General features: G+C 44.0%; 1 protein-coding gene across 5 annotated transcripts in view; it reads right to left on the bottom strand.

Annotated features, from left to right (window-relative positions):
• Positions 1-26,245, bottom strand: part of GTF2IRD1 (GTF2I repeat domain containing 1) — a 194,616-nt gene that overhangs the window by 45,131 nt on the left and 123,240 nt on the right. For 4 of the 5 annotated variants that reach the window (XM_075014086.1, XM_075014089.1, XM_075014084.1 and 1 more), the window contains 7 exons: positions 23,822-23,847; positions 20,615-20,732; positions 11,257-11,294; positions 9,482-9,562; positions 5,603-5,692; positions 4,067-4,120; positions 930-995 (listed from right to left, as the gene is read on the bottom strand). In XM_075014086.1, coding sequence (XP_074870187.1) covers positions 930-995; positions 4,067-4,120; positions 5,603-5,692; positions 9,482-9,562; positions 11,257-11,294; positions 20,615-20,732; positions 23,822-23,847 — 473 coding nt within the window. The remainder of the gene's footprint in view (positions 1-929; positions 996-4,066; positions 4,121-5,602; positions 5,693-9,481; positions 9,563-11,256; positions 11,295-20,614; positions 20,733-23,821; positions 23,848-26,245) is intronic. The other variant, XM_075014087.1, reaches the window with a different exon arrangement.

Below are 26,245 nucleotides of genomic sequence, written 5' to 3'. Positions count from 1 at the left end.
GCTCCCCTGCTCTGCTTCTGGTGTTTTGTGACATCAGCCCTTGTGGGAGAGAAACGGAGCCTTGAATTCCTGTTGTGACAGGCCCAGAAAACTTTGTTTACTTTTAAAATGTACTTGTAATTTTCCATGTTCCTTGTATTCTATTCAGTGGTTGGCTGTCTGTCTGCATGTATTTACTTAGTTTTTAAGTATATTTCAGTTCACACACAGCGTGCTGCATGTTCAACCGGAACTCAACCAGAATCTGCTACAAACTGCTGAATGGTAATAAAAACACACAACAGTGCTCAGCAGTTATATAGTATCAGGCTTTCCACCCAGAGATCTCCATGTGCTTTGTTAAAATGGTCAGATCAGAGCCCTATTTACCGAGGGGAACACCAAGAGGAGGCTGTTTTCCCTGGAGGAATAGTAAACACTTAAAAATCTGGACTCACATGAGTTTCCCAAAGACATACAGTGTAAGAACAGAACTCAGGTCCCCTAGCACCCAGTGCAGCATGCTACACACTGGATCACACCACTCTACACCACTGTTGACCTATTACCATCCCTCCAATACCTTAGCAGACTCCAGAGCAATTTTATTGAAAAGGTCTTCTTAAATTTTCAACCACCAGAAAAGGAAAGTACTCCAGCCCTTTTCCCTGGTGGTGGAAAGTTTGTGGGTCACTCAGGCAACATGGGCAGGCAGTAGCCAGCTCAAGAGTTTTCCAGGAAATCAAGAGGATGAGTTGCTATAACAAGGTCCATTAAGAATCCCAATACATTTGTAAACCCAGCAGGTAACAAACAAACAAATTAGACTTCACAATCAGTCAATAATTGGTTTGGAATAGTGGGTGACAGCTACAAACAATTAGCTGAATCCTTAGCTCCCTGAGGCAGACCCCAGCCCTCATAAAAATGATAGTTAATGAGCATCTTACCATATCGCGTGTTGAACAAAGTTTCAACTTGTTTCCTCAAATGACTTAAAACGTCACCACGGCCATCTGGAACACAAGAGAAATACACTGAAAAAAGTGTCTCTAATGTCAGATGTGTACAATAAAGCTTTTGCGAAAGCCCTGTTCTCCCTGGACCTGGGGAGGCACTTTTAACCTCTCTCTCTCTCTCTCTCTCTTCCTTTAAAGCTAGTGCCATTCCTTGCAGCAGCTACCATCAAATTCTATCTGCACCAGGAATGGGGGCACGACATCAAGGAGAATCACAGACAAGGCCCCACAATTGACAAAAGGTCAAATGGCTCTTGTGACCAGTGAAGCGAATCTCAGCTCCCAGGCAAGACTGGCTTTCCCAGTCCCCTTCAGCCCTGTGGTAATGTTGGAGATTCCTGACAAGGCACGATGGGTTGAAGAACCAGCATGTTTTTTTCAGAAGCAGCAGCACTGGGTCAGATCACAGTGAGACAGGTTTGCTGTGAACGGAATCACAGAGGGGTCAGCAGGATTCCTCAATTACATTGTTTTGAGGATTGGGTGACTTCTTTTTTCCCATGCTATGCTTTATTTATCCACAGGTGAACGTATATCTACCTCCTTTTATCTCCCAGTTAAACTGCAGGACTGTGTCATAGCCGGGGGAGGCATCATGATTTTCATCCAGATAATCTATTATCACAGGTGTGTTGTTTCCCGAAAAAGCTTGTTTACTTCCCTACATGCTATGAGACAACCTCATCACATTTATGGCAAAGGGATTTCTGGCTGTTATTACCCACCCACCACAATACCGTTGGTTCATCTGAGTCCCTGTTTGGATTAATGGGAACAAAAGCAGCATAAGATCAAACACCGACTCTGTTAACTGTTTAAAAGTGCCTCATACATAGAGCAGCAGGTTAAAAATAAACAATTAGAGTTAAAAAAAATAACCAACAATTTAACTGTTCAAACGAGATCAAAAGGTGGATTCTGTCCTTTAATTTTTAGCCATATAGTCCACACAGTAAGCCTATGACACTCATTCCCATGGGATGAAAAGCACAACTGGGTTAAAAAAATTAGACAAGCTCATGAAGGCTAGCTCCACCAATGGCTATTAGTCAAGATGGCCAGGGACGGAACCATATGCTCCAGGTGCCCCTAAATCTCTAACTACCAGAAGCAGGGGATGGATCACTCAAAAATTGCCCTGTTCTCTTCATTCCCTCTGAAGCATCTGTGACAGGCCTCTGTTGGAACACAGGAGACTGGGCAAGATGGTCAGATCCCGTCTGTCTGGTCTGATGCAGAAAAACCATCAGTTTTGGAGATAATTAGAAAAAAAACCACGGAATCAAAATCAACCTAGTCAGGAAGATGTTGTAAACATATATTATTCTAATCTGTATTAAAGAGCCCAAATGAACTCAGGGCATCATTGTGCTGCTAGCTGTCATACATACCCAGAGCAGATACAGTCTCTGTCCCAGAATCTTTACTATCTAAATAGACAAAGACACACTGGGGAAGAAGGTAGAGAAACAGAGGTAGAGTGGTTTGCCCAACACATCAGAGCAGATCTGGAGCAGAACACAAGTCTCCTGACTCTCACACTAGTGTGGTACCTAAAAGACCACACACCCTTTCTGAAGAAGGAGAATATTATATAGACTAGAATAAACTGTATGGCTAATTATATGAAATAGGCATGAATTCAAGCCTTCAAGAATTAAACTTCATCATCTTCAGGAAAATAAAAAGGCATGACCTTCAATACAAGGCACATGGGACCTGAATCAAAGCTCACAACATTCTCATGTTGTTCTGTAATCTCTCACTTTTCAATCTCACTCTCTTCCCCACAACACAGCACATGACTCATATTCCAAGCCCGAAGACTTCCCTCTTGCCATTCAGAGATAACCAAGCCAATAACACAAATAACACCCAGAAGTAGTGCTTCAAATACTGAAGAGCTGTTTCTTCTTCTGTTGTTCATTTAGTCTCTGAATATGTCTACACTACAGAGTTATTCTGGAACAGCTTATTCCTGAGTTATTATTCCAAAATAAGATTGCCAAAATAATGAGTCCACAGTACAGGGAAGCCCCAAAATAATCAAAACATACTCTGAAGTAGTGTCCCCCCACACAACAGAGCCTCTTTCAGATTGAAGTGTTTCCAGGGACTTTAATCAGAAATAGGCTATGTCTACACAGCAGTGTTATTTCAGAAAAGGCTATTTAGGAAAGGTTTATTGCAAAATAGCCCCTATTCCCTGTCTATACAGATTCTTTTCTGGAACAGGCACTATTCCTTGTAGAATGAGGTTTACAGAATTCAAAATAAGCTGTCCACTATTTTGAAATTATTTTAAAATAGCAGTTTTGCTGTGTAGATGTTTGGAAACTTATTTTGGATTAGTGGCCATTATTCTAAAATAACTTTGCTGTGTGGATACACCCTCTGGGACTAGGGGCAGTCAGGAATGTATTCCTGAATGTATTCCTACCAACCTCCACACTACTGCATGACCAAGTGGGCATACTGCCTGGGCTGGCCAGTATTTCTCCCTCTGGGGAGCTGTACAGCCTCTGATAATTCAGGGCTTGCTCCTCCATCATTTAAGTCAATGGGAGCTTTGCTACTGACCTCAGCAAGCTCACGATCAAGCTCTTGGTGACACAGCTGAAAAGGAATTTAATTGGAGAGTATGTGACTGCCATTTATACTTGAAAACTGAAGCTGGTACCACTGTTGTGACAAGTAAATTTACTGGGGTTGATTCTTGGCTAGTACAAACAGGAGCGACGTTGATACAACATCTGAATATCTGGTCACAGAAATACAGAGATGCACGTCTGATGAGGATGGCTAGGAAGCTAAGTACCTTGCGAAGATTTAGAAGGCCTACCCACTGCAGTCTGTATAGCCACCTGCTCCCTCTAGTTTTATACTCCGACTGGGAGTTCACTGGGGCAGGGAATGTCTCTTTGTTCTGTGTCCTTGACTGGGCCTTCCACTAATACAAACCAATAACAAATAATACAATAAAGTACAGCTGTTTGAATCAGGCTTTAAACAAACCTGAGATTATCAGAGAATAAAATGGCCTGCTCTTAGTAGAAACTCATTCTCACCTTCAGATGGCTTTTCTTCATGTCGTAAGTCCTGGCTGAGCGCTTTATCTGAAACTGTAAGAAAAGCAAAGGTTCAGCAACTTTTCCTGCATAATCAGCCAATGTGCCTACAAGCCATCTCCAGCAGCAGGCATGAGAGTTTGCACTGGGCTAGAATAAGGGATGAATACACAGCCAGATGTGCTAGCTAGCTAAGCCAAGTGTACTCGTACTGTGCTGGGGAAAACAGCTGAGTGCATCGCACGCATTTCCCAGGTATCAGAAGAGCACTAAACAGAGAGATCTGGGGACTGCCCCCTCCTGCTTCAGTCAACGCAGTACAAAATGGAGTGACACAGGATGCGCCTTCTGGTCCCCCTGACAGGTTGTAAGGTTACCACCCGGCCCTCAGCTCAAATTCACGTTCCCCTGCAGAGGGCTATGTAGGCTATAGCAGGGAAGGGAGCAGCGTTTGGAGAAGATCAGATTAGGACTACGTTGAACTCAAGCAACAACCTTTTCTCTTTGATCACTTTTATTTACAGTAAACTCTTCCGTATCTGGCAGCCTCCGGACAGGGAGGTCACTGGATATTTAAATACTGCGGATAATAGAAAGGATCCCTTTGCCGCCTGGGGGACTGCACTACAGCACCACTCCCCTCCCTGAAGCCCTTGGCAGTGCAGCCCCCGGAGCGTGGCCTTCCCCTGCACAGCCCCCTCTGCACTCCCCGTTGGGGGTCAGCAGCTCCCAGCGGCTCAGGGAAAAAGATGGGGAAAAGATACACAAGTATCTGACACACTTTGCCTCTGGATCTTCAAACATGTTTTCTACGGGGCAAAGTTAAGGAGGCTTCAGAGCAACAAGGATACACATTTTGGAGAAGACTCTCAATGACAGGAGCCTGTTAGGCTCCTATCTCCGTATTTGTGTTCCCCAATGAGTAACCCAATTTTTACAGCCCTGCGCAGATACAAATGTCTACCCACGGAGGTGGAGATCCGGAGATAGACACTGGTATCCGCTGATCCAAGGGGCTCTATTACCAGGAGACACGGCTGGCCTTGAGCTTATACTGCACCCAGCAAGGCAGTACCACTCCAGAGAGGAGATGCAGCTAGTGGCAAGGATGGAAGCTGTATGGGTGCACAGCTGGGAGGCACTGCCATCATGAGGCGCTGGCCCCCTGGGTGCAGTAGCACTGTGCTTGTCTCCTTTGGCTGCAGCATCGCTTGGGAGTAGCCATGCAGATCAGCGTATAGCAATGTCTACCCAGGGCTATCTGATTCCAGTGGTAGACATTTGTATCCAGACAGGGCTCTACTGATTTCAGTAGCGCTGACCACCCACCAGTTCTCAGTGGTCATTAGCACCTGCTGCATGTTTGGCGACTTTGAAAGGTTGGAACACTTACTGACGTGTAAACTGCAGAATGAGGACCATAATTTTAGGTTCCTTTTACTGAAAACTTTGGCCTGAAATTTGTACTCCGTTTTTTATGTTGTAGAATTCTGGAGCTTTCTTATTCCAAGCATTGTATTTATTTATCTTTATTACCTGTTACTGTTTCTAGCATGTAGTTGGACTCCTCTGAACTCATGCGGCTGGCCACTGGCTCATGCATTCCATCAGAACTGGGGGATCGGTCTGCGAACAAAGCACCAAAGACAGTTCTGACAGCCCTGCTACTGTCCCTAGAAGCAGATGTCGGAGCTTTCTGGTCCATCCACAAGAATTTATGAAAAACTAACCTAATCAATATATGCCTTGCAAGCGACATGGATAAAGGTTGCAGTTACACAGTCAGGAAGGCACGTACAACCTGAATCAGGACTAATCACACATCCTCAAAGGTACTTCGGCATCTAATTCCCATAGAAATGGGAGTTATGTACCTAAGTGTCCTTGAGCGTCTGGGCCCCTGTATTTGGAATGTTTTGATGGCAACGCTGCTATCCTTCTCCTACACACTTTAATCCTTGCGAAAGGATATGAGAACATGTCTATGAACACCTCTTCCCCACCTTCCCAAACCAGGGAAAATAGTTTCCCTGAAAAATAGTCTGCAAAAGTTTCCTCGTGTCAACAAAAATGGCTTCATGATGACTAAATACCTAGACATGCAATTCTGGCTTAATACATTAATGTTGACTGACTTCACTGCCTGCTCCTTAGGAAGAATACTCCACCAACTAACTGCCTTGCTCCCTAAAAGAATGCTTCCTTGCATATATGTCCTCAATTTAAACATGCCTCCTCCAGCACTGGTCTCTCCAGTGCCCTCAAAGAGATCTCCAAATTTAATTTCAAAGTACACCTTTAACTCCTTTCAATACTTCAGTCAGGTCACTATTTAGTCACTTTGTCTTAGGATAAATATCCTGCGTTTAATCCATTCCCCCTCACATGTGAGCACCTCCAGTTTATTAATCATCTTTTTTCCCCTAAGCTGTATTCCCTCCAATATAACTAAACCAGCCTCTGATTTTTACTACTTATGTGGACTCTGAACTCCAAGTGTCACATAACCGGGGCAATGTTTCATCTAGCAATATATCAGGATCCTTTTTCCTTCCTCTATATTAACTATGGGAGAGAGTCCAGTCTCCTTGAGCTGATACAAATTCCAGAGTGACTTCACAGACTTCAATGGATTTGAGCCACATGGGCACAGGTAACTCTAATTCAGAACTACCTGAACTACAGCTAACTTGGGTGCTATTTCTACCCAAGAGCATTACCTCCCGAAGGGACATGTTCAATGTCATGCTTATGATCTACTTCTATCAATGTTACACTTTAGTTAATACTTGTAAAGCACACTGAAAATGCACCTTGCTAATTATCGCTTAATGGTTTTCCTACCGTTTGGTGCCGTGTCTAGCTAAGGTAAATATTCAATAAATACCAGCCCAAAGTATAGTATTCTAAGGGAAGCACCTGATCCCTCATCTTTACTCTCCAGAAACTAGTGTTCTCAATGCTGCTGTCCACATTACGGCCTGTGACCTCAATGACTCTAGGACTCAAGAAAACATTCATAGAATCATAGAATCCTAGGGCTGGAAGAGACCTCAAGAGGTCATGGAGTGCAGCTCCCTCCCAAAGCAGGATGACCGGGCTTGTCCAGGATCCCACTTGGGCTCATACAGGTGCATGTCTTCCACTGAAATTAAACTGTGTTCGGCACCTTGGATCTGGGCCCCAGGCAAGTGCTTAAGGTCTCACTGATTTGAAGCTCAACACATGCTTAGCTGCCCCTCTGAACCAGGGATGCCTTCCTGAACTGGCCCCCTGGTCCGGAACTTTAGGTGTGATATCTTTCAACCTTATACAACACACAAGGAACAAACTAGGGGATTTTTTTGGTTTTGCCTTCAGAAACTATTTGCCCATTTGGCTGTACAGGATCCCAGTGCTGCATATCCGCCCAGCAACCTTTCAGGGTGATCATCTACCCAAGGGTAAGTGGCTCACAAATGCACGCTGATTCCAATCCTCCATGTCTCCCTGTAGCTCCATCTCCACTGTCTCCTCTAAAACCATAGGCTGATTCTGTTGGCTGACACCTCACCCAACTTGCATTGTCTGCCTGCCCCTTCCCTGACCCAGCTGATCAATCTAATTCATTCATGCAAATTTTCCCCAAAATAAGGCTGGGATAGCCAAACACCAGGACTAAAGAAAAGGTGGTGGACTCTATTCTGCTCTCAGCTGGACTGCAGTAACTCTGTGGCAACCTCCATAAAGCCAATGGGGTTACTCTGGGATTACATTCATGTGCCAGGTTGCCCCCTTGGGTCCAAGCAAAGGTTTTTAGAAGTTCTGCCTCTCTAGTACCCCAGTGATGAGGCAGTTCTGTGGGTTGGCCCTCTGGCCAGATCAGATATATCTCTAGTCCCCTTCTGGCACGAACAGCAAAGAAGCTACATCTAAACTCCAAGTAGCCCCTTAGGTGTTAAATCATGACAATATCTTCACAGAGATTCAAACCTAATCCTGTTGAGGTAAGGAGCCTGATAGGGCCAGCTTACTTGGGTTAGGGCAGGGAGTGTGAGCCTTCCTGGTCCTGAGCTTCATCCAGACCTGGCCTCTCATAGAAGCCATGAGGCTTTATTTTATCATTCCTGCGTGCCCTCCATTGACCTCAGCCAGGTCCCAGCCCTGCTCCAAAGTCTGTTTGGCTCTGCCTGCACCTCATGCTGGGAACCCACTAGGCAATGCTTGAAGATCTGAAGTCACTGCTTCTCCCTCCAACAGGGCATCTTCTTAGGATGGGTCGTGCCAAGATAGGAGGCAGCTAATGTGTGATCCATTCTACCCCTGTGACCGAGACCAACTTCAGTCGTGTGTGTGCGTGTGTGTGCGCGCGAGCGAGCAGCACATGAACTTTACAGATCACAACAAGACTATCTAGCACATGTGCATCACTGATTGCTCACTCACAACCTGGTAGCCTGAAAACTGGTTGCTTGAAGCTACTATTTATTCCCTTGTACGACGATAAGCCCTAGCCACATGAAGTCTCCAGAGAAGTCACAGCGGCCCTAGGGGGGGCATATCAACTAATCAGAGAAAGAAGTGATGTAACACCATCTTTTGGCAAACCCATGACCCAGTTAGACCCTTTGGGTGCTACAGAAAAACAGAGGACACAATTTAAAGGGACCAGCCTAAAACAACTCCCCGCTCCACACACACACTGGTGCACCCACATTATTGGTGTTCATCTCCAGAATAAACGGACAGATACAACTTAAAGCGAGATCTCTTTAAAATCTCTTCCAGACCCCCTCCATACCATTCCTCCTCAGTCCACCACCGTTTCCAATCTGCTCCTTCTGAAAGCAAGAACGTCTATAGTTGGACACCAGAAAATCTGGGTTCTATATTGAATCCTGCCATGAGATTTGGTATGTGACATGGGACAAGTACTTTAACTTTCTGTGTCTCACTTTCCACCTTTGTAAAGTGGGAACAATGATACTGACTGAGGTTCGAATGGAGAACACATGTTCAGGAACAGAGGAAGGCAATGGTCACCTACTATTTCAGCACTTCTTGCTTATCACTGAAAGAGCAGCATTAGTATTTGCTCCAGAAGTGTCTCCTCCCAGCCTGCCTGGCTAGAGGTCAGACAGGGACAGTGCAAAAGGCATAAAATGAGCTGACACAGAAAATGGCAAAAAGCAAAACTAGGTATCATTCCAGAGGTCTTCATAGGAAATCAGCTAACTTCCAATGTGCAGCTGGAACTTGACTTTTAAAAGAGAAAGGATGAATTTCACGCCAAATCCCTAAGAGAAAGTGTGATGAGGAGACATCCCAAGTTCCCGCAATGTGCCTTTGTGCTTTTACAAATCAAAACCTTCATTCAGGGCAGTCTAAATTCTCTACCAAGCTATTTCTAAGTTATTTGAAAGTTTCAGCGTTTACCTGGAACCGTGATTTGAATGATGTCCAGCTCATCTGGCTCTATTTTGATATGTCTGAGCCCACTCAGCTCTGCAGACGTACCTAGCAGGGAAACAAAAATAATTAGAGGCATGGAACACTAGAACTGGCTGCTTAATTATCAGCAAGTGGGAAAGAAAAATCTTCACTGCCTGTATATTAGATTCTAGATAGTGACCTGTTACTAATAACTTCTATCACTGCACTCATAGATTTCAAAGCACACTGCACATATAGATAACCAGCACTAACAACGGACAGATAGAAAAACTGAGGCAGGGAACAAATAAGGCTTTGCTAATCTGAGAAAACAGCATGGGTTTAATTTAAATAATTACCTAAACTGATTTAGTTAACACAGTCAAGCCCTGTATGAATGCTCTTATTTCACTTTAAGACTAGCTTATGTCACTTCATCTGAAATGGATTTCTAATCAATTTAAGCCAAACTGAAGCCTGGTTAAAACCAGAATAAGAAGAGTGCTCACAGCCTTTTGCACCAGCTTACCTATTCTGCTTGAAATTCAACTGGCAGTTAAATCACATCAACTTCTTCTGGCAGAAAAGGCCTCAGTAAAAACTGCTCTAATTCACACTACATTTAAGCATGCATCTAAGTGCGAATATTTTCAAAGTGTTCTGTTGCAAAAAGGCCTACCAAAAGGCCATGGGATAAATATCTCTACTTCCCTGTCTGTGAAATGGGGAGAATACTCATCCGCCTCCTAAGGATTTTGTGATGATCAATTCAGGTCACAAAGGTTTCAAAGATATTTCTAAAGGAAGCTTCTCTAGAAAGGATCATTGATTGTACTTCACTCTTGCCACTACAAGTTGAACTTCTCTAATCCAGAACTCTCTTGTCCGGCAAACACCATAATCCAATATGAATTTAGTTAGCTGGATGATGACTACTTATGTGTGTGGCCATGTTTCCCGTGGTCCTATAAATTTTTTTTCCAGACACCAGTCCTGGCTCTCAGTATTCTGTGCAGTTATTTAGCTGTAATTTACCTCTAAATATTTTCTAAGAGCCCAGGAAACAGTGGAAGTGTTCGTAATGTGCTAGAAAATACTTACCTCCCATCATCTGACAAATTTTCTCATCCGTCACCAGTCAGGTCCCAATGGTGCCGGATGAGAAAGGTTCAATCTATGGTACTACAGTGCCACAGTCTGTAGTCCATTAGATTTTCCACAGACTTTCGACCACCATTATTCAGCTTCCTCTTCTGGGTAGTTATTCTTGTTCTTAACTTGAGTTCTTGCTCAGATGGGCTCATTTTAGATAGGGAGTGTGTCTCCATCTCTCTCTCTCTGTATACCCCCCGCCCACACACACACCCTTCCCTCATACAGAAAATCACAGAATGCTTTATCGCCCCTCATAGAAGGCATTGTCCTCACCCTGACATCTCTCTTCCTATAAGCTAGTCAATAGGAGCATTCAGAGCCCAAGCCTCACACAATAGAAGGCAGAGTACACCACAGGGAGCTCTGATAGGCAGCACTGTTTGCTACATTTTTGTCATTTGTACTGAAAGGTTTCACCACAATAGCCAAACTGCAGCTCTTGCAAAGTGCGTGTGTACTCTGCAAATGTGTTTTCATGTGCCATCTCAGCTAAAGAACTGGAGAGTTTATCTGCTTCCTAAGGAAATCAGATATTTATTAGAAGGAACCTAGGATTTTTTTTTTTTTTGGTCCCTCACTGTTACTCTTTTTTCAGCAGAAAGCAGCAATTATTTCTTGCTCACCTGGTTCACAGTCTTCAGAAATACTACTCTTTTCAGACCTGATAAGGAGAAGCAGATGTGAGACATAGTAAAGGAACTATGAATGGCTAGCTTAAAATATTGAAATTTATGTACAGTGCAGTAAATAGACAAAAGAGGCATTTTCAAGGGACCGGGGAATGCGGGGAGGAAACTAGCTCCAAATTCAATACTTCCTTTGCATAATTTAAAAATAAAGATCCCCTTAGACACTAATGATGCTAGAAGCAGAGCTCTCTAGTTGAAAGAATTCATGACAACTCCCAGGGCTTCTCATGTCAGTAAACCACTGCATACTCCCTTCTTTACGGTTTATACAACTTGTCAGCAAATCAGATAATGATAACATATTTTCGTAAGTATTACAGGACGGCATGGCATAGCACAAAGGGTTTCTCTTGCATGAGCTACAGATAGGCAAATAGTATTTTAGCTTACCAGCATAAACCTTGCTTTACATCAGCATGAAGTGTCTGTGGTAGCGGTTTGCATGGGGATAATTACCTTGGCGTTGCTCGTGCAAAGGAAATTTTTGAAAATGTTCTTCAGATAAACAGGTCTCAAATCAAACTCAGTTTCCCAGTGTTGTTATATATCTGAACTCCTGGGAGGATTCAGAACTCGACATCCTGTGTATCTGAAACCCTGCAAGTCTTTCAAGCATTGCCATGAATGAGATAAATCTTCTGCATGCTGTCTGAATGGAGGCTAAACCATGAGTTGTCCTGGGATTTTTAGTAAGTAAGCTCACTGGGTTCCAAGTCCCCACTCAGTCACATCAGTGCAAACCAGGTGTAAACCTACAGGCATCAGCAGAGTAGAACCTCACCGAATTTTACCAACAAACTTCAGGTCAATGCTGCAAGCTTTCATCGGTGCAGCTGTTCCAATTAGCACTTCTGGTGGAAATGCTTTAAGCTGATGGGAGTGTTTGTTATTTCTCCAGCCCAGGACTCATTGTTCAGCTGAATTTGCAACCACCAAAGTTGATGGGAGCTGTAGCTCAGACTTCAACAGCTAAGCCAACCAGGTGTGCTTTGGAAAATCCCTCTCTAAGAATGTAAGGGTTCATACGGAGAGCCAGGCTATACGCAGCTCTTACTAAATATTTAAAAAAAGAAAAAAAAAAAGAGTAAATGAGTTTTTTAAGAGATGTAAACCTGCATGATCTGGGCATTAGCCAACCTGGGGCTAACGGGGCTTAGGAGGAAATTTTCCCTGGGGCACATTATCCCATAATTGTCCTGTTCGGGGGACCTTCCTCTGAAACATTTGGGTTATCAAATGCCAGAGAAACTTTCCTGAATTAGCTGGATGACTAGTCTGGCAATTTCTGTGTCCTTAACAGGGGAGCCCAAGTCTTTGCTTGTATGCTACATATGGACATGGACTTTTTTTTCTAAAAATATATATATTTCATTTAGAAATCATCACTGAAACATGGCGGGGAGCAATCTGGAGTCATGTACGATCAAGGCACATTTTGCATTGCCACTGCAATTTAGCATTTCCTCTGTAACATACTGAATTAACTCAAATAGGCTATAATTCATGTAGCATGTGAATTCCACATACATGGGCTGATTACATTCTCACTTAGACCAGTTGAAGTTAATGGGTTAGTTGGTTCGATCACGGTAAATGCACACCGACCCTCTGACTTCCCTGAACTCACGGTAGTGTAACTAACTGAGAGCTGAATCCGGTGAAAATTAACACAGTAATGAAGTCCATGTACTATAGTAATTAGGGCTGTGTAAGTATCCATCTAGGCAGAACAGCAAAACACTGATTACCATCAGCAGTGCAGGATGAAGTCCTAATCTGCAGTACCCATTATGCACTCATTTAGCAAAGATTATGCATAGTCAAGTAGACAATAGAGCTTTTCCATCTATGCAACACATCTTCCTATATATTATACCCATATAAAGAAACACCCATCCCAATGCCCACTGAAATCAACCCTTTCACCGACTTTGATGAGTATAGGGTCTGACCCCCCATTTATACAGCAATTCTTACATTTCAACAACATATTACCAGTATAATCACTTCCTTCAGCAGCACATATTGTGCAATCCAATCCTACATTTGAAATACAGATTCCCCAGCTGCAACTCTTCCTCTAAGATTCGATTCAGCAGAACACTTCTTAAGCGTATATATAAATGGTTTACTTAAGAGGAACACAAGAGCTCCCATAATAAAGGTTCAGCGTATGTTTCTGTACCTTGATAAATCCTTGCCAAAGCACTGGGAGACCAAGAGGTTGGATTCTGCTTGTAAAAGACAACCTCTCCCTGGGAAACATTCCTTAAACACAGGGCAGCACTCAAGAGAGATCCCTTTGCAAGTTCTGATGCTTGCTCAGAAGGAAGAACCTGACACCCTGTAGTTTTTGAAGACCTCCTCTTGCTCCAGAGACTATTTCCCGAGTTTCTCACTTGGCTGAGACTAGCGCAACAGTCTCCATCTCACAAATATTTGTAAAAGGGGAAGAAACGGAGCCCGATCCAAATTCCACCCTAAGCTCTGACAGCTCCCATCACACAAAGTTCCTTCTGGTCTCAGATGCCAAAGAACGTGACTGTCAGGTGTTTAGAATTCTAGTTCAATGCATTCCTTGTGCTAAAATACTTTGGAACTGTTCAGCGCTTGCATGTGACAAAAAGCTCCGGACAAAGAGGAATTGATTCAACACCAATTCAGGCATGTGTTCTACATGTTTACTTACTGCCCCTTTAGACCCTCCCCAAAGCAACTGGTCCCCCCATTCTTGGAAAGCATAGCCTTGTCTGCTTGACCAAGGCATCAGTGACTAAACAGGATCTGCATGGCTACAAGCATAAACTGAAACTGATTGAGCTAACGAGCTCTACAACAGGGGGCTGGAAGTGGCACATTATTTATGAATCTTTAACATATAAAAGTGAGTGGGTCACATACACACAGTTTAGTTAACCTAGTGCAAAAGACCACTGTTTTAAGAGAGGTTTAGCTTTCATCTGCTCCTAATCAAATACAGTAGAATAATACCTGGTTCTTGTGTTTAAATAAGACTGGTTAAAACTAAAAGAAGAATGTGCACATAGACTTTGGGGCATTTTAAGTGAATTTAATTTTAAAAATCCCACCTCAGTTAAACTGGAGCAACTCCATGTGCCCTAAGTACAGCCAACAGCACTCGTTAGTTGAGCTGTGCCTGTCTTATACAGGACATCATTGCAGCCACTTGTGACACAGCTATGCACAAGCAGAGCAATCACTGTTACTTGTAACCAGTACCTGCCCTCAACAGTAACCATCTCAGGATATTTGTGAAGACTTTTTTCCCCAGAGGGATTCACCATCCATCATCACAAAGTTAGAGGATATTGAAATTGGTGCCAAATAATCTGAGGCCTTTCGAGCTAGACTGTGAACAACCTCAGTGGGCAAGTCTACACTGCACACTTAAGCTCTGGTCTAATGCCCCTTCCAGGCATATACAAATCAATTGGTCTTGGGCCTTGTTCTACAGCCTTGCTTGAGGGAGCAGGGCAGCAGAGCCCCAGCCTTGCTGAGACTTAGGTCCAAGCCTTATCATTTTGCAGTGTGGATGCATTTTAAGCTGCAGACCCAAGCCAGATGGTCTGTGTAATGAACTATGAACGCACTGGCATGGCTGTGAGACCTGGGTCTCCCAACTGTAAACTCAGTGCAGCTGGAAACACTGAGTCCACCAGCCCAGGTCCCACAAACTGGAGTTACCAGGCCATCTAGACACACTCAATGTAACCCCACAAAAGTCTCCCATCACAGCCACAAAGCAACAGGAAAGTTTTGCCCTGGGCCTCACTGGCACCAGGATTTCTCCTGGCAGAGCTGACTGGGCATGTGGGTGAAGGGAAGTGTAGACTGAGCCTCCAAAAGGGATGTCACAGAATAGCTCCTACGCCTTGCATTCTTTCGAAAGAAGAATGCAAGTGTAGACACAGCCTAGGAGTTTGATTACACATCTGTCAAACAGCTATCAATCAGTTATGAATGTACAGGCTGACCCTCTCTACTCCAATACTACCCATGGTCTGGCATGACTTTAGTTAGCTGGATGTCCACTTACCTTGGGAGTTTCCAGGTTTCCCGTGGTCTCAAAGTTTGTTCACACCCACCAGTCCTGACTCTCAGTGTTCTGTGCTGTTATTTAGCTGTAATTTGCCTATAAATGTGTTCTCAGAGCCCCGTATGCAGTGGAAGTGTTGGTAATGTGCTAGACAACATTGACCTCCTGTGGTTCAGCAAATTCTCTGGTTTGGTACCGGTCAGGTCCCAAGGTTGTCAGACGAGAGAGGTTCAACCTGTACGCTTCTTATAAAGCACGGCCTGTTACACTGCAGCCTGAGAATCACTTTATAAACCTATTTTATGCATCTCAAATAATTCAGGACGAAATCTTCCCCTAGCTTGTCTGCACAAGTAGCAATCTGACCCCTTCTGGTCAAACTCGGTGGTTTTGATCAGGATGATTGGATTTCTCTAGTGGATTGATAATGGCAGCAAGGATGGGAACACAATAAAATGGTGAAAAATGAGCACAGCTGGTCTTCATTATTGTGCTATAACAAAGCACTTAGAGGCATTACGTTATCAGCAACAGCACTAGGTCCCTTCCATTTCACCCCTCCTTAGGCTATGTCTACACTACAGCATAAGTTCAAATCTAAGGCACTTAGGTCAATTTTAAATTATGACTGGTCACACATCAAATGCCATTATTTCCAATTCAGGGGGCACTACAGCCAATATTCTTATTCTGACCACCCGAGTGGGATTAATGGGAAGTTTGAATGTAAACATTCAGATTAATAGTAGTGTGGAAACAGCTTCCATTTAAACCGGTTTTACTTGCCTCCAGAGGAGTCCCATGTATCGCATAGTGCCCCACAGTTGTCCATTCTGGGCAGTTGCATCTCTGATGCTCTTCAGGTACACAGGAAGTAAAGTAACAGGAAGCCCGCAAATTTGAATGGTATCAAGAATGCAAATTCATTTTCTTTCTGATCAGTTTCCACTCCCGCAACAAAAATTTTGAGGGCTGACTATTGATGGGAAAGTCTCCCCATTGCAGAAAAGATTTCGGGGGGTGGCTGTCAATGGGGGGAATGAGGGCAATGCGATGTGGGAAGATGACATCACATACCCACAACCACTTGCGGGGGCATTTCTTCCCCATACTGAAGCAGCAAAAAAAAAAAAAAAAAAAACCCCAAAATGCTACAGTGCTAAGGGAACCGCGGGATAGGTTTCCATAATGCACTTCTGCAACAGTCTATCTTTGACAATTCAGTGTGAGAGCACTAACTTGAATTTGTGGGGAGGTGAAGGTACTCAAATTTCAATTTATAAATCCCAGCATTACAAACTCAAATTTCATAAATTCAAATTTATCTCATAGTGTAGACGTAGCATTAGTCATGTGCTTTCCTGATTTCAGATGGCTGCCAGTGGAGATTTGTTAAGAGCGTGCTCGAAACTCCCAAGATGATGAAAAAAAATATTGCCTCCCTACACTTGGCAGCAACTTTGTCTTTAATATCCCAGTGCCAACAGTGTACCCAGCACTGCTCAAGTGACAAAAGAGCATACAGTCCCTGTTCTGAGGAGCCTGCAATCTCAAAAGACAGAATGCAAAAACCGGCCACAATACCACACTGTAAGGCTCAGACATGGACCTAACTTGGGGCAAATCATAGACTCAACAGAATCCTAGGTCTGGAAGAGACCCCAGGATGTCATCAAGTTCAACCCTACTGCCCATAGTAGGATCAACCCTAACTATACCATCCCAGCCAAGACCTGGTTAAGCTGGGACTTAAAAACCTCTAGAGCTGCGGTGTCTCATCCATTCGCTACTCAACACATGTGGCGAATAGGACACTGCCTTGCGGCAAATACTAATAATGCTTCGAATTCGTCACACATGCTTAAAGCAATTAGCACAGGCGCAATGCAGAGGGCATCACAATGCTACTGCGACTGACACAAGTTGTGACACAATCAGTCATTAGCAGCTACAAAATAGATCATTTCAGCTTCAGGAAACTGCATACATTGTGTGTATCAGACAGACATGCAGACATCTCCTCTTCTTTACTCGAAACTAACAAGGCGAACGGTATGCAGTGGAAACGTAGCAATACAGAGCGACTCTGGTTCTGGATGCTTTCCCATGGCCTGGAGCCATCCAGCCACAGGCAGACAGCTCCAGCAGCCTGGCCGCTCCCAACCCTTACACATGCTCCTGCCGAAGTCAGACAGTCGGGCATGCTCCTGCACATGCCCGTGTGCATTTGCACACACTGACTCACACTCGCACCTTGCCCTGTCCAGGAAGCAGCCTGATTCGTCCCTGCACTCACCCAGGAGAGAAAGTGTGCCAGCCAGCGGGGAACCCCTGCGGGCATTGACACTGCCCATGTTCAAAGGGAGCACTGCAGGGCATGGCAAGGATGGGGGTTTGATATCATGCCCTCTAATGCGTGGGGGCTGTGCCACTGTCTGTGCACTACTTGTGGGAACAGATGGAGCTGCACCACTCCCAGCCATGCCAGGGGTGGTTGTTACAGGCTACGTGGGGTTCAAAGCCTTTCCACAGTTAATAGTAACAGAGAGGAAGCCGTGCTAGTCTATACACTATCAAAACAAAAAGCAGTCAAGTAGCACTTTAAAGACTAGCATAAGAGTTTATTAGGTGAGTTTTCGTGGGACAGACCCACTTCTTCAGACCATAGCCAGACCAGAACAGACTCAATATTTAAGGCACAGACAATCAAAAACAGTAAGCAAGGAGGACAAATCAGAAAAAGATAATCAAGGTGAGCAAATCAGAGAGTGGAGGGGTGGGGGGGATGGTCAAGAATTAGATTGAGCCAAGTATGCAGACGAGCCCCTATGGTGACTCAGAAAGTTCCCGTCACGATTTAAACCATGTGTTAATATGCCGAATTTGAATATAAAAGCCAGCTCGGCTGTTTCCCTTTCCAGAACAGTGCAATAATTCTTCTTCAACAACACACATACCTTTAGGTCATTGACAGAATGCCCCATTCCATTAAAATGTTGACTAACTGGTTTGTGGATCTGGAGATGCTTTGTATATTGGACAGACTTCTAACTCCCTTAGACAAAGGGTCAATGGGCACAAAACAGACATCAAAACACTCCAGATGTAGTGACATCGAAATAGGCTATTTCGATGAATAACGTCTACACGTCCTCCAGGGCTGGCAACGTCGACGTTCAACATCGACGTTGCGCAGCACCACATCGAAATAGGCGCTGCGAGGGAACGTCTACACGCCACAGTAGCACACATCGAAATAAGGGTGCCAGGCACAGCTGCAGACAGGGTCACAGGGCAGACTCAACAGCAAGCCGCTCCCTTAAAGGGCCCCTCCCAGACACACTTGCACTAAACAACACAAGATCCACAGAGCCGACAACTGGTTGCAGACCATGTGCATGCAGCATGGATCCCCAGCTGCAGCAGCAGCAGCCAGAAGCCCTGGGCTAAGGGCTGCTGCACACGGTGACCATAAAGCCCCGCAGGGGCTGGAGAGAGAGCGTCTGTCAACCCCTCAGCTGATGGCCGCCATGGAGGACCCCATAATTTCGATGTTGCGGGACGCGTAATGACTACACGGTCCCTATTTCGACACTGAACGTCGAAGTAGGGCGCTATTCCTATCCCCTCATGGGGTTAGCGGCTTTGACGTCTCGCTGCTTAACGTCGATGTTAACATCGAAATAGTGCCCAACACGTGTAGCCGTGACGGGCGCTATTTCAAAGTTAGTGCCGCTACTTCAAAGTAGCGTGCACGTGTAGACACGGCTTATAGGGGCTCGTCTGCATACTTGGCTCAATCTAATTCTTGACCTTCCCCCCCACCCCTCCACTCTCTGATTTGCTCACCTTGATTATCTTTTTCTGATTTGTCCTTCTTGCTTACTGTTTTTTGTTCTCTGTGTCTTAAATATTGAGTCTGTTCTGGTCTGGATATGGTCTGAAGAAGTGGGTCTGTCCCACGAAAGCTCACCTAATAAACTCTTTTGCTAGTCTTTAAAGTGCTACTTGACTGCTTTTTGTTTCCATAGTTAGTTTCCCTTTACTGCAATGAGTCGTGTTGCTGTACTGGTGTCTGTGAGTAATACATCATCTCACAGTTTTGTGCAAATTCAAAGGCCAAAAGGTATTTTTTTTAAATAAAGTTTTGTATAATATAAGTGGAGAATATGGAAAGATGACACCCACAAGCGTGGTGAGCTCTGAATTCCTATCGGACACCGCTGCTCTAAGGATGGAGATTCCATCACCTCTATAGATAACCCATTCCAGTGATTCACCACCCTGCCAGGTAATGGCTGCACTAGACATAGCAGTCAATCGCCAATACGCAATTTTAGCTATGCCAATTGCATAGCTAAAATTGACTTATCAGCAGTCAACTTCCACGTCTGTCTACCTGGAGGATGGTCAATGGGAGAATTTCTCCCATCAACCTCCCTTAATCCTCACCGCTTGTGAGGAGTTCTGGGGTTGACTTTGACCCTGGAAAGCACCATTTCACACATGCACAAAGAAGATCAACCCTTCTGAGGTAGTGTGGCTCTAGCCCTAGTGAAATAGTTTGTCCCTAATATTCAGTCTAGACTTCCCCCACTGTAACTCAAGACCAGTGCTGCTTGTTCTGCCACCCATCACTACTGAGAACTGCCTCTCTCCATCCTGAAGTTCTTATTCAATTTGCACTCTGGCAAAAAACCTGCTTCTTTGACTCCCACATCTGGTCTTCAGACAGTACTGATATTAAAACATCACTCTTACACATGGTCACACGCACACACACACGTACGTAGACAAATATATTTGGGCTGAGGGCATACTTTTCATTTTTTGTTTTTCGTATTCTTCCCCCTCCTCCCTCTGCCCAAGATCTCCCAGCCTTGCTGTAACTAACGGCTAGTTCCTCAACAGTCTCCTGCATTAAAAGTCTCACAAACGAAGGCTGATTAGACACGCTGTCCCTTACAGCTTTACTAGTCACTTCAACCTACTGTACCACGTTAAAAAAATGAAAACCATACGGAACTGAAAGAGGAATGTTTCCAGCTGCCCTACTGCACTGCAACTGTAACCAATGAAAGACATAGGACAGTTCAGTGAGGTTCGATACTTCCACAGAGAACTTCACTCCACCAGCAACTCAAGTGGCCCTCAGCTGAGCTGCCCATGGGCTGAGCATGCCACAATCTGGTCACGAGCCAATACGGAGTAAACCACTTAGTTGGAGCCACATACCTATTAGTCTGAGAAGTCCCTGCTAGGTCCAGCACAGCCATTCTGTGCGGTTCTGGTGAGATTTCCCCGGATGGGCTGGAGGGCTCCAGCTTGGTTGGATCTTTGGTAAATTTACTCCCTGGTCCCAGTTCCACAGCAAGGTTGCATAATGAAAAGCAAAACCAGAATTAACCACAGAAGAATCCTCACGCTAGCAGCATAGCTCATGAGACGATGTAGTGTTTCCCTCCTGGACTTATGAAGCCAGTCAGAAGCTTATGACGCATGAAAAGTGGGTGTCTGTGTTACACTTACGAGACCATGTCAATCCAGCAATCTGATGGTGTGACTGCAGCTCAGCAGAGACACCAAGTGAACTTAAAGGTAACTCAGGCCCCAGAGCAGGGGGCGCACTTCCGCATGGGTGGTTCAAGCCTGCCTGGAACTCTGGGTAATTACTCCCAGGGATAATCTGCACTGAAGCAAGTGCTGCTGGGGCTGCCCTGCTCCTGAGCTGACTAGATTAAAATGAGCTCAGGGTTAGGTCTCCTCAAGCAGCCATGACTGCAGTATGGACAGCCCAAAGATAAGGGGACATCGTAACACCTGCATGATCTAGCACAGGAAATTCTGCTTGGTAATCACCTTAACGCCCTTCTAGCAGGAAGAGATGCAGAACCCCCTGGGACATGGAAGCCTTTGTATTGAGCCGGACCTCCTAGCACAGGGATGGCTAGTCAGAATAACATGACTGAACACAGCAAAAGCGTGTCACAAGGTGGGCTGCAGGGGGAAAATTCCTCAAAAAACAGGTTAAGGGACCAGTTTCACATGTGTGGGCCAGGGAGGTAGGCACCAGGAGGGGTTTGGTGGGGGGCAGGGCAAGGGATTGTAATGAAGATGACTGTCATTTACACATGCCTCTCTGGATGGATCTTCTACCAAGCCTGCCTCTTGTTTTTGATCTTCCCTGTCTCCTCTCTCAATTCACCATGTTTCCTCACTTCTCGGGGGGTGGGGTAGGGGACACAGCTCAAAGATGAATTTGGTTGCTGGGTACCAGTACGCAGACTCCACCCTGTTCACCTTCCTGGTGAGTGGTTTGATATTAGCACTGCCTCAGGCAGCCCAAATTCCTGAGGTAAGTTGGAGGGGGCTCGAATATTTGAAACATCCAATTCAGAACTCAGCACTGATAGTAGTGGGAACCCTGGGTGATGCACAGGAACAGGGCCATTTGAGGTAGGGAGGCAAGGCAATGAGCAACCGTCAGCCCCACAGAGAGGCTAGAAACCAGGCGGAATGGGTAGGCGGCTGCTGAGCCAAAGGCATCACACTGCACTGCAGATGCAAGCAATTTCCTTTCTGTATTCAGTGGGGGAAGAGGCCGGAGCCAGCAGCAACACCTGAGCATATAAAATATGTCCATGTGAGTGAGAGAAGTGCTTGACAGCTTGAGACATGGGGAAGAACAAGCATTAGGCTGCCATGAAGACAGTCTCTTTGCTCTTCCCCTGCTCCTCAGCAACCCACATGTAGCTGTAATCAAGCTCCAGCAATGATCCTGGAGATGAAAAGAGTACTATGAAGTCAGCATAGGAAACGGAATCAGGGACTATGGAGAGAAGGTGAATGGAGAGTTGAAGGATTAACTAGATCTGGGGAAGAGGGAGCAGAACGATGCTGCCAAGATGCACAAATTAGGGAGGCGCCTCATTATTATTCATAATACCTGAACTATACTCTGCTCTCAGCCACCTTGCAGCTACCTGCTTTTGAAGTACGTCTAATCTATGGCAAGGTAAAGTCCCTTTTCTTTTGGCTCTGGCATGTGAAGGGCTTTGTAATGGGAACACCAAGCAGCATGGAGCAGCGTTAAAGATGCTATTTATCTTCGAACAGTTCAACTGGGTCCTTTTAATTTACCTTTTCCCACATACCAAAACCTTGCTCTTGCAACAATGAAGCCTGATGTAAGCACCTGCCCAGGGGAACAGCAAAAATAGGTTTCCTAGCCATGGTGGGGTCTTAATTAAATGTTGTGCAAAACTGAAGTGGAAATCTTGGGATACTTTGTAGATGAAAACTTAAAGTGCAGCTCCACTCTGGCAAAGTGTAATCTTAAAGTGGCATGGCCCTCCTCAGCAGATCTAGTTCTTTTGTGTATGCATATCTGCTGACTTGAGTTTTAACGGCTTCTTGCTTCTGTTAGCCCTGCAGAGACCAAAACAGCTAGGAGGGAATGAGCTGGAACGCATTCCAATCCTATGCAACAACAAAATTGTTGCCTCATTTCTAGTCAATTACACTTGCATAAACCTTATTGTAGGCAAAGGGGCCACATGGGTGTTAGCGAGGGCTTACCAGGAATAGAACAAGGTTGTACAGCTGCTATTGAAGGGTTCATGTGGCTTGTAGGACCTTTATAAGTGGCGATGAAGACACCCAGTTTGACCCTCACATCCCAACAAAAGTTTGCAAAGTTCTAGAAGTATTTGCTTGTAAACTGAGCCCAGTGGGTCTCAAATTGTTGGCAGACACAAAACATATGACCAGGTGGTGCCATTTTTACAGTAACTGTTCAGACCTACATCAGGTTAAGACAGGAAGAAGCCACTAGGGCAATCTTCTTGATATGGTCTCACAGCACTTGAAAGGGATGCTCAGCTCTTACTATAATATGCCCCATTTTCTGTGTTAGAAGTTGTTTTAAAGAGAAACTCCTCATGTTACTCTGTTTGCAACACAAGTAACAAGACACAGAAGACAAAGCCAAGCAGCTACACTGAAGTACTTGGGGATTTTTGTTTTTTTTTTTTTGTTAAACCAACAGAAAATCAGAGTGGAGTTAGCACTTCATATGCAAAGGAGAAAGAACAATTTACAAAGTGGAATCCAAGGTGTGTTTTTGCCTTCGTAAGTACATCACAGATTTTGGAAGGTGAAATTTATCCTGTGCACAAAGCCAGTTTACGGCCTATGCACCACTCACATTTCACTTCAGCCCTATTTCACAGGCTAAAATGAGACTTACATGATGCACAGTTCAATGAGCTGATCCTTTGCATGGAGTATAGTATGTAAATAAAGTTTTATTGTTGGTGAGCACAACTACATTTGTCCTTCACTTATAGCTGTTTATAGATTACATTTGACGTTTGACAACATTATCTTAACTCCTCTGCAATCTCTTCACAGACAATAAGTCAAAGAATGTTATTAACGTACCTGTAAAAATTCTCTCATCAAACATCCTGTAAGGGGGGAAAAGAAAGAAAGAGGAGCATCTAATGAATGGATTTCAGATATTGTTTGTTAATGATATACTGAGTAAGAATCATGTTGCATTTGTTCATTCCCTTTTAAAAAAAAAAAAACTGTATTTTTTGCATAAATTCAATGACTAACGGGTCTTTCATCTGAAGCACCTTAACATCTGCTTCTAAATCATACTCTCCATTTCATTAACTATATGAAATAAACCTGTTATTTTCTTGCATTAGCAGAAGACTATGTGGCCAAGATGATTTTCTGCTATTCAAGTATCAGAGGGGTAGCCGTGTTAGTCTGGATCTGTAGCAGCAACGAAGGGTCCTGTGGCACCTTACAGACTAACAGTAAAGTTTAGAGCATGAGCTTTCGTGAGTTAACTCACTTCTTCAGATGCTGCTGAAGCAGCATCTGAAGAAGTGAGTTAACTCACGAAAGCTCATGCTCTAAACTTTTCTGTTAGTCTATAAGGTGCCACAGGACCCTTCGTTGCTGCTTTCTGCTATTCAGTTAACCCACTCCTTTTTCCATCAAGGCAGGAATATGCCCAATCTTGGCAATATTTTGTAAATATGCAATTGTGGCACCATTGTTAAGTTTCCTATAAAAAGTCATCTTTACAGCTATCTTAAGAAAGCATTCACTAAGCTGTTCAGTCCAACAGCTTTTACAGGAGCAGAAAGAAAGTATTATGATTAGACCTGAATGGACAAACTTTGTTGTAACCTTATCGGAATATGCAGATCCATTGAAATCAAAACATGGCACAATCAGTTCTATTTCCTTGAGATTTTGTGTTGGGAGAAAATTGAAAAATATTCCATTTGGATATTTTCAGAAGGAAACATTGAGACTTGCAGTTTTGAAATTTTGTATGTTGTATAATGAAGAGTAAAAGAGGTCGAAACTGAAAATTAAAATTTTATCAAACATCCTGAACGAAACAAAAATGTTGTCTGGATTTTTCTACAGGGAGAATTACCAAAATTTTCAGTCCTCATTCTGCTTCAGAACAAAGCCATATCTTGGAATCTAAACATCTGTAATGGAACAGAACTTTGGTCCTCCACACAGCTCAAGTTACAGAGTGCAATGCACTAAACTGGGGCACCATTATTCACTGTATCTATTCCTAGGGAGAAAGCCAGTGCATGGGCGTAGTTTATCAGTTTTATACAGGAAACAAACACAATGGGCCACAAGATTAATAAACTGCTATGGGCGTTGCAAAAGAACTGTGGATAAATCTAAACTGTATACTTCACATGTGGTTTTTACAGAGGGGTTGGCATAAGACCCATTTCTGAAAAAAAAAAAAAAAAAAGATTAATCTTACCTTATCTACACCTTCTCATCCTATCTGAGAACAATTTTCCATGACAATAACTGGGATAACTCTGGGGTCAGTCAGAAGTTTTGTCCCGAGACAGAATGAAGTGGAGGAGACATGTAGATGAGCTATGCTCCACCAGGGCCAAGTCTACACTACAAGAACAACTTCAAAGTTGCTTACTTTGAAGTAACAGACTTCGAAACCGAGCATCTACACACACCCTACCTCAAAGTTAAACTTTGAATGCCCTAGGGAAAGTGGAGAATTCATGACTGGGTTCACTGATTTTTCAGTCGGAAACTGAGTGACTGCAGGTGTCCAGAAATTCAGATCTTGCACTGATGTCCTACCTCATCTGTGTTTTTATAGCCCTAGCACCATGGTGCTTTGAACACTAGTAAGAACAGTAATGTAATTGTTTTAGGTGCCACATCTGAGGAACTGTCCAAGATTGAGGTGTCATTAGAGGAGGTTTTAGAACAAATTGATAAACTTAATAGTAACAAGTCACTGGGACCAGATGGCATTCGCCCAAGCGTTCTGAAAGAACTCAGATGTGAAATCACGGAACTATTAACTATGGTTTGTAATTTATCCTTTAAATCAGCTTCTGTATCTATTGACTGGAAGATAGCTAATGTGACCTCAATATTTAGAAAGGACTCTAGAAGAGATCCTGGCAATTACAGTCCAGTAAATCTAACATCAGTAGCAGGCAAATCAGTTGAATTGTATGTAGTAAAGGATAAAATTGTCAGAAATGTAGACAAACATCATTTGTTGGGGAAATGTCTTACTAATCTGCTAGATTCTTTGAGGTGGTCAATAAGCAAGTGGACAGGAGGAATCCAGTGGATCTACAAAATGATAAGAGGAAGGATGGTTAGGGCGTCAGCCTGAGATGACTTCTGCCATAAACCTTGAGCTGATAACACTGCACCTCAAGTCCTCATCAGGACAATGAAGATAACAGCACTGTCCTGACCCACAGGTGTGATGTTAGGATAAACACATAATGATTCCAATGTTCTGCATACTATGGTGATGGG

Source organism: Carettochelys insculpta, chromosome 19, assembly GCF_033958435.1.
Source record: "Carettochelys insculpta isolate YL-2023 chromosome 19, ASM3395843v1, whole genome shotgun sequence".
NCBI classification, from domain to species: Eukaryota; Metazoa; Chordata; order Testudines; family Carettochelyidae; genus Carettochelys; species Carettochelys insculpta.
Note: the sequence above shows the minus strand (reverse complement) of the source record. Positions and strands in the feature narration are given on the sequence as shown.